Genomic DNA, 13,364 nt, shown 5'->3' with positions numbered 1-13,364 from the left:
AGACTAAAAAACTTTTTAAGCATAATGTGTATAAAATCCATAACAGTTTAAAAATAGTACTGTATCAACAATAGAAACCTTCAATACCATGTCTAAAAGAACTATTCAAATATAATGTGTAGAGAGACCAAAACAGTTTATATACAGTCCTGTAATAAGAAAGGAAGCCTTGAACATGGTACCTAAAATAACTTTGAAAATAGTACTATGCCAACTAAATTAGTTTAAATGGAAGCCTTTGATGTTGCAGTTACAAAAACCATATGAATATAATGTGAGTATAAAGATGAAAAAGGTTTAAGCACAGCATCATTCCAACAAGGGAAGCACTGAATGTTGTCTGCAACTATATGAACATTTGTTTGGACAATAATATTCTACATATAACCATTACTTTTTCTATAATGAAAGCTTTATTTGAACACCAAAAATACAGAAAAAGTAGACAGTTTAGAAATATTGAAATTGAGAGTAAACATCAATATTGTATCTTCAAGAAGAAATTTACTTATTACCTCTAGTTTATGTATTGTGTATACATAAAGCAAATTACTTGAAGAATACCAGTAAATGGAAATACAATTATCTTGACATATCTATATCAAGAAGACTTTATTATAAATTTTTCTATAAAATGTATGCACAAGAAAAATTTCATTTAAACTCTTACTCTATTTTTGAAAACCTTTAGCTGAATAAGATCAACAAATGGACAGACAAATGGTTAGGCATGTGAACTTACCCACCCAAATTACACTACATGGTCAAGTAAACAAGAACAACAAGCACACAACAGACACTGTATAACAAGACCTAACCAAATGATGCACCCCCACAACCATGCAGGATGAACAAGTTTATCAAATAGAACTGACCTTCCTGATATGCACTGATATAACATCTACATATATATATATCCTCTGTCAAATAAAAATCAAAATTTTGATACAAAGTTTACATTTTTTTTTACAAAACCAAAAGTTAATTGCAACAGTTTTAAAACATTCAACTTAAGATGAAAAAAAATGTACCGATTTTAAAGTTGGGATATCGTAGCAGATTCTGCAAGTGGAGGTTTACTTTTCTGATGGAAGCAGCCATAGACAACTGAGCATGGTTGGTTACTAGGCAATATTCACAAAAGCACACATTTTGTTCTTTTTTTCCTTCTCACCTGCAAAAATAATTTTAACTTGCAGTTTAGTGTTCCTATCATAAGTTAAAATTGGAATTCAATGAAGAAAATTTTTGTAAAAACTATGTTTGTAAATGTAATTACTATACATGCATACACAGCAATAACTTTTTATAATGTGATATGATAAATCCAGTTACAACATTAGGATAAAGTATAATGAAACAAAATTGAAGAAATAATTTCCTTTTAAAGATTTAAAAATTAACCTTTCCATGGACACAATATAAAATATTGTAATATAACCAAAATTTGAATAATGTAACAACTTGAAAAAAGAAAATTAGAAAAATTAAGTTAAAGTTGGACTGTGTAGGTGATTTACCAACATTACCACAACAATGCTGTAAGATTATGCATTAACCCTATTGCAACAGATCATGTCAAAAGACTTCACATTTGTTGGCTCATACACAAAATTTTATTGAACTACTATTTTGAGAACTTGTGTCATTAAGTTTGGTATCAACCTGCAGATTGTAATTCATATCCATATTATAAATTTAGTTTCTTAATTCCAAAATAAATATTAAAAATCACAAACCTAAACATTGATTTTTGTGTATCACATTATGGTGAATGCAGCACTGGTTCAAATTAGATGTTTGTAATGTCAAAATACTAAGTCTGTAGTTTTGTAAGAATTAAGAATTCAAATCACCAATACATAAAAGCTAGAACATAAAATAAGCCTTTTTTCTATATAATGAGATCACTAACAAACTGAATCAAACATAAGGGCACAACTTGCTTCCTTCAAATTTTGGAAACAGTCACTAATATAGTTATTTCTATATGACATGTGAATAACCAATCAAAAGCAAAGAATGTTCCACAAGTGGTTTTTCCAGCCATTTTAAAATATAACATCATCATCTTTTTCTTTTGAGACAAATCTTCATACAGATAAGTTGAGTCTTTAGCCTTTTCAAAAATTCATTTTTTTTAACCCAAATACAGTTTGGTTTCTAAACTTTATAAATCACAATGGAATTCTATGATACTGATACAGTAATTTATGATTTTGTTATTTAAATGAATATATAAAACTTAAACATTTTGTTTTACATTCTTGATGTGCAAAATTTCTTAAGGCTTAGCAACCAACAAAACTGAAACCAAGTACAAAGGTCATAACTATATTAAAATTGTTTTCTGTATTTTTTTTATTAACTGTTCTATGTTTAAAAAATAATAATAAAAACTTGTTTGTAAATAGTAGTAATGTATGAACATATATAATGTATAAATAAGATGCAACTACTCCACTAAAATACAGCCACAACAGATCACTTTGTAAAGAATACAGGTTAGTTTTGTATTCTCGGATACAGTAACAACATCATTGTAACTTCTATTAAATCACTCAACAATAGCTGAAAGGTCAAAATAATAAACACACACAAATGTATAATGTTAAGATATTTAAGCTATTTAGATCAAACATTTGTGTTTTTGAATTATAATCAGTGATCATTCCAGAAATAAAAAAGCATAATATATATTTCCCTTTTTTATGGCAATTATGAGATTGGTCAACTCTATCAAACATGTATAAAGATTCCAATTCTATAGTTGAAATAACAGATAAAATAATTTTCCTTGAAAAATATTTTAGTTATCTGATGGATAGAAGTATTTCTTATCTTAAAATGAAAATTACATGCATGTTGCATAGTCAACATTCTTGAATAAAGTTTGAGAAAATCTTTAATTAAAATATCTTAATACTTAATTCAGAAACCTTATATTCTGTGTTAGAAAGCCTTGTAATGTTTACCAATAATAGGCAAAATTTTGTAAACATATGCACAGACTGTCAAAAGTCATAGTATAATTACTCTCATGGATACTTTTGTAGTTATTAGCTTGGTGGATTCCACCCAATCCATAATTAAAAGATAAGGTTAACTTAATATCAATTTGTAGTTAAAGTATCTGAGAATAATGATAAAAATATTAATTCTTACAGTTGTAAACATTAAATCCTTTGATATTGTCAGCCATATGAAGATGAGTTTGTGTCAAATGTTTTTTACATTTTACAAAAAACATACATTTGCTTTTTTATACTCACACAAAGTTACATTTTCTCAAATATTCAAAATCTTAAATGTGTATCTTGTAATTAATGGTTATGGTGAAGTTTAAATAATTTTAGAGGAATAAACAATACTCAGCTGATAATTCTTTTAAACACTTATGTCACACCATGTTTTTCTGAGAGAGAAATATGTAGATAAGAGTAAAAAAAAAGCTATTACAGGGTAACTACCTAAAACCACTTTCTACATTTTATGATCCATCAACCTTAATATAATGTATAATTCAAACAATGTATCTTTGAATCTTCAGCTTTTTTCTAATCAATGAAATTCTTAATAATGAATTGTATACTCAAAACAAACAATTCAAACTTAATTAAAAGGCATTTTAATTTGATGGTAATGATTTAACACAGTCCTTAGGTTACTTTGTTTATATAAAGTGTTAAGAAAAAGTAATCAGAAAGCAAACAAAGCTTTGTAAAGACGAAGCAGTAATTTGTATTTGTCTTATTGTTCTGGCTCTTATAATTTTATATCCCAAAGACAGGAAACCAAACTTTCTTTTATAAGAGTTATAACTTTTCTTATTATCTAATATTACTTGTTCAATGATCTTTCCCAGCCAGTATTTTGTACATTTTCATGCCATTTTATTAAAAAAAAACATTTACTGAATGAACAGCCAAATAACTGCTAAGCAATAGTCACTGCCACACTCACATATATACATATAAATAATATCAACTGATGATATAATTCTTTCAGTATTCAACAACTTAGAAATTACAAGACAGAACATTTGTAAATATCTGATCAGGTGAGATCAACACAGCAACAATTTAGACAACTTGCAAGCCTCACATAATAAACAATTTAAAAAAATAAATGTATTTGCATGCTTGGAAACAGCCTTGGTAGAAAGATAATCCCTGCCCAATAGGTTGTGTTCCTGACCACTTGAGGGGATGCATCCCACACCTTCATTGTTCCACTCAGCACACTTCACTATGAATAACATTCTACTCTCTGTCATTAAATCAACTATTGATTATCATTCTAAAATACGTTGAAGTTAAATTTCATCAGTGAAGAGCACCCTCTTCCAATTTCTCTTATCACAATGTTTGACTTCTGATTCTAATTCTAGCCTTTGATTGGTTTTATCTCCTAAACAGTGATTTTTGTACAGCTATATAAATCAAATGTGGTCATTTCATGCTAATAAAAATCTCATTTTCTTGTAGACAGCACTTACATCATTGAAAAATCTCATTGGAGTTTTGTATATCATGTGAATAACACATACTGAGGTATGTTGGTCGGTTGGCATTTTATGGTGCAAAGCAACTAAGCTATTTATGCAGAACTGATAAAAAATTAAACAAAGTAAAATTGTTAAAATTTGTAAAAAAGAATAAAGTTAAAACAAAACAAAGTTTAATTTTTGAGTTAAAAACCTAAACAGCATTAAATCCAATTTTTAAATCTAGTTTACAGCACTAGGAGAGAAAGTAATACAAGTTTTTAAAGACTTTCTGTTGCATAATTTTAATTACTATAATGCACCAGAATGATTAATGGGTAAGTTCAAACATTAGCATTAGTCACCAGAAGTTGGCCTTTCCAGTCCTGGTTTTCAGTTATTTGACATCATGGCCATTTTCTAATTTCTTATCAACTAATTTTACTTTAATTTGTGAAAAGGAATCATGTTTAAAAAACAAAGTCTAATTTATGAATTAAAAACATTTGTAAGATGGACAAGTGTCACCCTCACCAATGACACTGTCCAACATCAGGGATAAACCTTGGGACAAAACATGTTTAAAATGATGCCATCGTTGAGAGTTGTAATGACAGCATGACAGTAAAATGTGAAGTATTGTGACCCAAGTGTCAAACAGACCACACAGTGGTGCATCCGTCCCAGATTAAAAAAACAAACAAAAAATGACCAATGTGTAGTCTAGTTAGGACAACTTCTTCCTTCTGATCCTTACAAAAACAAAATGGCCAAAGACCAACAGAAATTTTATCTGGAAAATCTTGTTTTCACATTGCTCAATCCAAGTCCACTGCCAACTGGCATGGAGCTGAGCCTTGAATATAGGACTACAGTCATGTATGGAACAGGTGCAGAAATGATAGCACCAGAGCAGACAGACTTAGCTGCGTTGTCGGAGAACTCATTCCATGAATACCAACATAGCCTGGGATCCAGAAGAACTGAATAGAAGTATATGTTAAAGAGAATTGGGCCAATCAGATTAGAATATCAGGAAGAACAAGGTGGAAACTAATCTGGAGTGATTCCAGGGCCAGTAGAGAACTAAGAGAGTCAGTATAAATAGTGCAGTTTGAGTACTGCTTAGCTTCTATGTGATCCATAGAAACAGAAATGGCATACAGTTCAGCAGTGAACACAGAAGGTGTAGAAAGGATTCTGCATGCAACCACCAAACCATGGCAGAGCCTTCCGAGCTACCTGATTTCGAACCATCCGTATAAATGGGAATGGAAGGATGGTTTGAAAGATGCTTGGGAAACAGAAGGTGGTTCTTCTAATCGGGAGTATCTATCTTATTCAGGTAACTCAAAGAAATTTCACATTTGGGGATGATAATAAGACATGGTTGGATGGGCTGTTCAGTGGATACAGCAATGTTATCCAAGGACAGACCCAATTCATCCAACTGCACCTGGATACAAAGGCCAAAAGGAACAATGACAGATCATCTGTTCTGAAAAAGCATGGCCCACTGAGGAAGAAAAACCAGGTGGGATGATGAGGTAAGTATCAAAGTTTCAAAGCATAAAGTAAAAACAGTTGCAAATGGTGAAGGTATAGAGGTGGTTCATGAGACTCTGTGTACAAGCTCTGGATTGGCAAAGTGCATAAAGCCCCGGTGCAAAGCCAAAGTCCTTGATGATGAACGGGATCTAGCATCTTCAAGACTGAAATCCTGGCAGAGCCATAGACCAGTTTTGATCGAATAACATCACAATATATCTTTCGCACAGACCATCAATCTGCTCCCCAAGTAGTAGAAGAGAGGACACGGAAGATGTTCAGTGCTCTTGTACATTTAACTCAAAGCTGTTTTATGTGTGGTATAAAGGTCAGTTTATGGTTAAAGTTAAGCCCCAAGAACTTTATCTCAGGAACCATTGGAAGTACAACGTCACTAACATGGTGTTCAGAAAGATATCCCAGGCCCGTTTTTGAACCTTCCGTGCCATGTAGCAGGCAGGATTCCATCACGAATGAGGATATCATGGAAAATGTATCAAAGTTTTAGGAATACATCAAGCAGCTGCCTGGATAACACAGTCAGTCACTGCTGCTACACAGTCGTCTATCGGTGGCTTACAAACAATGGCAGGATCAAGTTCCATAAGAACAGTGAAAGAGAATCACGCTTGTTTGATCCAGCTTCCACCAGGGTATACGGGTCAGTTGGCATCGACCATGGCCAGTCTCTCTCTCAAAATAATAGGATAATGATCACTGCCTCTTGGGTTACTCTCAACCCTCCATGAAAACTGGGAGTATAGTGAAGGGGAGAAAATTGAGAGATCAATAGCAATAAAAGACTGACTAGGAGCATGAAAATAAGTATAAGAACCAGCATTGAGAGAAAGGTTGTAATCTGAGAGCATACACTCCATGGAGTGACACCTCCCAAGAGGGGATTATGTTCATTAAAGTCCCCTATGATTAAAGAGAGAGACAGCAACTGTTTAATTAGAGCATCAAAGTCTGATTGATCATAGGTCTCTCCAGGAGACAAGTAGAGAGAGCAAACAGTGATGGTATGACCCGAAGAAACATGGATGGCTATGGCCTCCAAGAGTGTGACAAGTGGCAAAGATAGGGTGGGCACATGCTGATCGACAAACAGTGTCACCCTTCCATGCACTCATCCATCACACAACTTGTCATTTCTGTACAAAGAAAACTGTTGAAAGGTGACTGTATCAGCAGGTTTCAGAAATGTTTCCTGTAAGAAAAGACGTACAAGATGGTAAAAATAAACCAGTGCTTTGATGTCATCCAGAATAGAACATAAACCTTGTTAGTTCCATTGTACCAAGGTGGCTATTTCTATTCAGTTATAGGTCAATTGGATGGAGATCCCTTCTGTTTTCCACCATGTCTTTTTCTTTACTGTCTTTATTAAAGTGAGGTCTATCAACCTCCATGTATCCTGCCCTGGGTTGAATGGGCAGGTCTCTGTCATTGGAAGAAGATTCCAGCAACTGAAGATGTGAAAAAATGATTGTTTTGTATCCTGGGGCTAGAGAAGACATACCCAAGGAAATGCCCATACCCATACCTGCCCTGGGTTGAATGGGCAGGTCTGTCATTGGAAGAAGATTCCAGCAACTGAAGATGTGAAAAAATGATTGTTTTGTATCCTGGGGCTAGAGAAGACATACCCAAGGAAATGCCCATACCCAGAAACAAAAGAAATGGATCTGGGGGATTGCTGAAATGAATGGTAAGAACAGAGATGGGTGCTGAAGTTGATTCATCAACTTTCTTAACCATGGAGGTCAAAAGACTTTTCATATGGTTTGAGAATGATTATTTCAGAGGCACAGAGAAATCCATCTGTACTCCCACTGTTGCAGTGGAATGAAGTGCAGCAGCATACATTAGACATGAAGTGGTGGAAAGTAACTTTTGAACCTCAGGGTAAGAAATGCTTAAAATAATTTTCAAATGCTGTACGTCTTTCTTCCACCCATTTAGGGTAAGAACAAAAATTGGATGGGTGAGAGCCTTTACAATTAATCCAATGAGGAACTGTTTCACACTCATAGGCATCGTGGCCCTTGACAACACAATGAGCACATATCAAGGAACCATAACATGATGTCTTCGGGTGACTAAACAGCTAACATTTGAAACATCTTAGAGGGTTTGGAATTTATGACTACCTTGCAATTAATATAACATGCCTTTATGATGGAAGGTGGACGTGGTGATGTAAACGTGGTCAAAATTAGGACATTGGTTGGCATTTAATTACATCTTTGCAAATGGAGATACACCTCACTGCAGAAACTCCTTGGGTAGAAAAACCAGTGAGGATCTCCAACTAGTGGATGTTCTTCAAATCCCTCTCCACAACCACTTCTTATGACAAATTATAAGTAGCATGGGGAGTAACCTCAATGGGTATATACTCAATGGCCTTCAAATGCAAGAGTTCACTGTACTTAGGAGTGGATGTTTCCACCAATATATCACCAGATTGAAGCTTCTTTACTGACTTAGGAGAGCCAGCAAGTTCCTCTAGTCCCTTCTGAATGAAAATGGGAGACATTTACCCTGAAGGTTTGTATGAAGGAGAATGTAGTATAAGAAAATGAGATATAGGTGTTACAGATGTTAAAGGTTGCTGCTCAGATTCTTCACAACATGGTCATTTACCTGTGGACTGTTTTTCACTATTTTATTTAAGTTTTTGGAGGATCTATAATAAAAAAAAAAGGAATATTTTGGCACCCACTGGCCTTACTCACCATGAAGCCCTAAGAGGGGATGCACTACAATGCCAAACAAGGACACTGCAGCAATGCCGTGGTTCCTAAAGCACTATACCCAAACATTAGCATCAGATACAATGTCTACAACACCTGTTGAGAACATCCAACAGTAGTACTTGGCTGACCTTGCCCAAGTGGACCAGCCATTTGACCATGGAGGGTCAACTCAAAGGCTGCCCATCTACAGGAATTCAAGGCCATAATGGCACATTAGGGTTGGACTCCTCAACCACCAGAATCCTCTCTTCTCCTTCACAAGTCCCCATGCATGACAAACACGTGGGTGGATGTTTAGATCCCAGAGGAGGTAAACTGAAAGAATAGAACTTTCACTGGGAGGACCCCTCACCAGGTACAGGAATCCACACTAAGGGGATTGATGTATGTAACACTTTTGAAGCACTTGAGTTTTACATCTCAACTGTTTCTACCACCAACAGAACTCGTTCACATACCTCATTCAGCTTCTATATGCAGATCCCACTTAAACATGAAATTTTACCTCAATCAGACAAAAATCACTAAAATTTTGATTTCTACATATTTCTGATGTAACTCACAGGACAAAAATGCTACAAGTGTATAATTTTTCCAATATAATATTATCACAAAATGAGACTTGACTGTTCAGTAATAACATGCAACAAAATAAACATCACCTGTTATCTACATTAGAAAGATAAATGAATGAGCATGAAAGATAACAGCCTTGAAAACATTTATATACTGGAAATAAAAGCATTTTAAATGTAGAGAGAAATTTGTTTTGATGCATAATTCAAAAGCATAATACTAAAATTGTAGATTTCATGCAATTAAGAATGGAATAACTTCATTATTTTGCATTATTAAACAAAAGGTTTTATACAGACACACATGCACACATTAACTTAAAAAAAAAGATTAATTTTTACTTTCAGTATAGCAAATGAAAGTACACAATATTAAAAGTTTCTACAAAACATTGTTACTGTAAAGAAAAGCATACTGACCATCATTAAACTGCAAGATTTTTTTCACATCAGTGCAATACAACTATTGTTTCATTTATTATGGTTTTAACCTCTTTCAATTATTAAAAAAATGTTAAAACCAAAAGATATACCTGCAATGCTGCTCGTGTAGCTGTTTCAAACACTTCCCTAACTCCATCCTTAGTTTTTGCAGAACATTCTAAATATCCATAAGCATTTATTTTCTCTGCCATTCCTCGACCCTCTTCAGATGCAACTGGTTTTTGTTTCATCTTTGCTAATTCTTTTATTGTGTGAGGATCATTCCTGAGGTCCTGTGAAAGATTAATTAAAAAATTTGGAAGCTGAATAATGCAGTGTTTTCCAATATTTTTTTAAATGTTGCATTATTAATTCTATGCAATGCCATAAACTTATTTCTTTAAAATCTCATGAGAGTTCATAAAAATCTATTATGTTGATTGTGTATTTTCATCCTTAAAAAAAAAAAGAGTATACATCATATCTAGTGCAAATTGTTTCCATTTTTAATACATTTCAGTCTCTACAACTTAAGGATTTTCAAAGGAACTTTTTACAATTTGTTTTCTTAAACTTTTTTAAATGTGTTGAATGAGCCAACAAGAAAAGGGTGTTTTTACTATGGTGTTGTTGGTTACCAAAATTTTAAAAATGCAGAAACTATTGAAAACAGTGTTTTTAAACATATCTTGAACCAAAAACTGTTTTGAATCAAAGTTTTTCAAAGTTATGGCACTTTGTTTTCAAGTAGATGTGCACAGTAAATAACATAGGCATGGTAATACAATTACTATGAGAAAATAGCTATTTGACTATTCATTTGCTTGATAGTATTTGAAAAACTTGACTTCAGTTGATAAACTCTGAGGAAATTGTCATTGTGTCATTTTTATGTTGTACCTTAAGCTCTCAGTTGGCATTTTTAGGTGTAATGGCATAGTTAAATTCAGACACATTTGGCAAAGGTTGATGTGTTTCTTTGAATGAAATAATGTCATGGGTATCATGTTTTTTGTACTTTGCTGTTAAGGCTGTGATACAATGAAGAGTTTCTGAATTGGATGGTATAATGAATTCATCACAATATGAAGGTCACTATTCTTTAGGCATTGTTTTGGGGTCCCAATTTATTGTGCTGACCCTCAAGACCTTTTTGAACATTTCAAAAACATCATACTTGAATTCTTTGATAGACTATTTAGGCAGAGTATTCATGATGAAACTTTGCAAAATGGACGACAACTGCCTGTTGTGGAGACATGTGCAGAGGACAATGTTTTGAAAGCTTTGTGCCTTTCATCCTCTACACTTGTGTCTCCACAACAGGCAGTTGCTGTCCATTCTACAAAGTTCCATCATACTTGAATCATTCTATGTGTTTCTGGCCATAAATTTTACTATATGGTAAATGTAACAACCAATCAAGAGTTAACTTTTCCAAAAAGGAGCTGGAATTAGATTCACTTCTCATGTCTGTTTCTGAATTACTAGTAGATTTATTGTCTGCTTCCCATTGTGCTTTTGAGATATTATTATTGCAGTGTACATGAACAATCACAATGACTGCATTTAAAACATAAAACTGCAGATGCTTGCATTTACATCAACTCTTGATGACAGTTCTATTACTGCTTCCTACTACTTTTTATCCTGCCCATCATCAGTATTGTTGATTGAGTAAAAGCAGTCCCAAATAGCCACATTTCACCCAAAGCATCATCACAAAATTATAGCAAAAACAAACAAATGAAAAAAAGGGGATCAGCATTTTTTGATGCTCTCCCTCCAGTACAAATGAGCAATCATTTAGTAGTGGTTTATCTACTTTTGTCCTTTATTCTTATTACACTAAACCTATTTCTTAACTTTAAAGACAATAATGTGCCTGCTAAGTTTACACATTACAGGTCTTATTTAGTAATTCAATTTCCTGTTATAGGCAAATATTTCTCTAATGCAACTTCTTAACTCTCTCACTACAGAGTCAGACGGGTAATATAACTTGTGTCTTGTATATATTCATGAAATTTCACAAGCTTTCAATAATCACTAAGTTACTACTAATGAAAGAAAATTAGAATTTTTAATAACTCTACACAAGATTGGTAAATTTGACTGACCTTGTAACCACCAAAAGAAAAAACAACAACAAAAAAACGAAGTCTAAATTATCCTTTTTTCTTTTTAGAATTACTTCAAACTGTAACATGAATCCACATTTGTTAATCTTAAATGGCTTTAAACATAACAGTATACATCTGTGTATATTTGAATTGCTTTATTACCCCTCTAAGCTGTATCTGACTAATAATCACATTACAAAATGTGAATACTAAAAAAAAATGAGTGTAGTTCATATTATGCTATTGAATTACATAATGTACGAGTTACTCATGAGTGTATCTCATGAAAATTTATCATTACTTTTATTTTACCTAATCTAATCTTATCCAACCTAAAAATTTAATTTTTACACTTTTATAATAAGTAAAGAATACACATAAAAGCAAGAAACAAAATACTTACTAGTTTTTTTTCTTTTTGCTGTTAACTGTCAATGATGTGTAAACATACTTTTTATTTATACACACACACACACACACTAATGGCACTATTGTACTAAGAATACAGAATAACAAGCAAAAAACAAAGTCCTATAAATATCACAATTTGCTTTCTAAATATTCATCAATAGCTGTCAAGAATTCAGCTAAGCCCATTCACGTCATGTCATTTGACAAATTGCAACTTTGAATTTCTATTGGATATAAGTAATATAGCAAGAAAATCAGACAATTACTGACAACTTTTGAAAGAAGGGCGATTGGAAAGGTAGGTGTGGCAAAAGGGGTCTGGGTTTCCCTTTTATGGCTCTATAACTGAATAAGATTGATGGCTATGAAAATTATGCTTAATAAATTTGCCTAAACAGTGATAAAATTACACTGAGTAACTTGCTTTAAATTTTGTACTTCTCGGACGAACGGTAAACGATTTATAGAAGAGAGAAGACCTAAAGAGAATATGTCACAATCCTCATAATGGGGGAAAACTAAGGATTCAGAAATATTTCCTTGTAAAATGACAAAAATATAAACTTGTATAATATTAAAATTTGAATTATTAGCTATGTTTTGTCACATTTATTTGTACAGAATTGAGGCATCTCTAGATATCTGGATGCCTCAAATAATTATTTTAATAAACAGAAGTAATAAATTACAAGAAAATATTGGTGTGTAAAGCAATGATGTTTATAGAATAATGACAGCTCCAAGATGATACCAAGCTGTTACTGTTTGATCAAACAATATCTAGTTAATGAAGAACTGACATTATCAAGGACAACAGAGAAGTTATTTAAAACAGAGATTCAGAGAAAGCCACTGAAAATCATCTGCTATTTGTTCATATTGGAACATACTGATACCAGCAAGGTTAAAAAAGATCATTCAAGCTATAAACAAAAGATAAGAAACTGTCCATTGTATGTTTGAGTTGAATTGAACTGAAACTATCAAGGTTAAAAAGAGTTAAGCATACTTGGAAGTTGAAATCAAGAAGAACCTT

At 32.9% G+C, this 13,364-nt stretch overlaps 1 protein-coding gene across 17 annotated transcripts in view; it reads right to left on the bottom strand.

Annotated features, from left to right (window-relative positions):
* Nucleotides 1-394: 394 nt before the first annotated feature.
* The window catches only part of LOC143253043 (ras-like GTP-binding protein Rho1), a 59,504-nt gene continuing 46,534 nt past the window's right edge, over nt 395-13,364 (bottom strand). For all 17 annotated transcript variants that reach the window (XM_076506140.1, XM_076506134.1, XM_076506133.1 and 14 more), the window contains 2 exons: nt 9,905-10,087; nt 395-1,174 (listed from right to left, as the gene is read on the bottom strand). In XM_076506140.1, the coding sequence (XP_076362255.1) occupies nt 1,136-1,174; nt 9,905-10,087 (222 nt within the window). In that variant the 3' untranslated portion in view covers nt 395-1,135. The remainder of the gene's footprint in view (nt 1,175-9,904; nt 10,088-13,364) is intronic.

This window comes from Tachypleus tridentatus, chromosome 6, assembly GCF_004210375.1.
Source record: "Tachypleus tridentatus isolate NWPU-2018 chromosome 6, ASM421037v1, whole genome shotgun sequence".
Classification (NCBI taxonomy): domain Eukaryota; kingdom Metazoa; phylum Arthropoda; class Merostomata; order Xiphosura; family Limulidae; genus Tachypleus; species Tachypleus tridentatus.
Note: the sequence above shows the minus strand (reverse complement) of the source record. Positions and strands in the feature narration are given on the sequence as shown.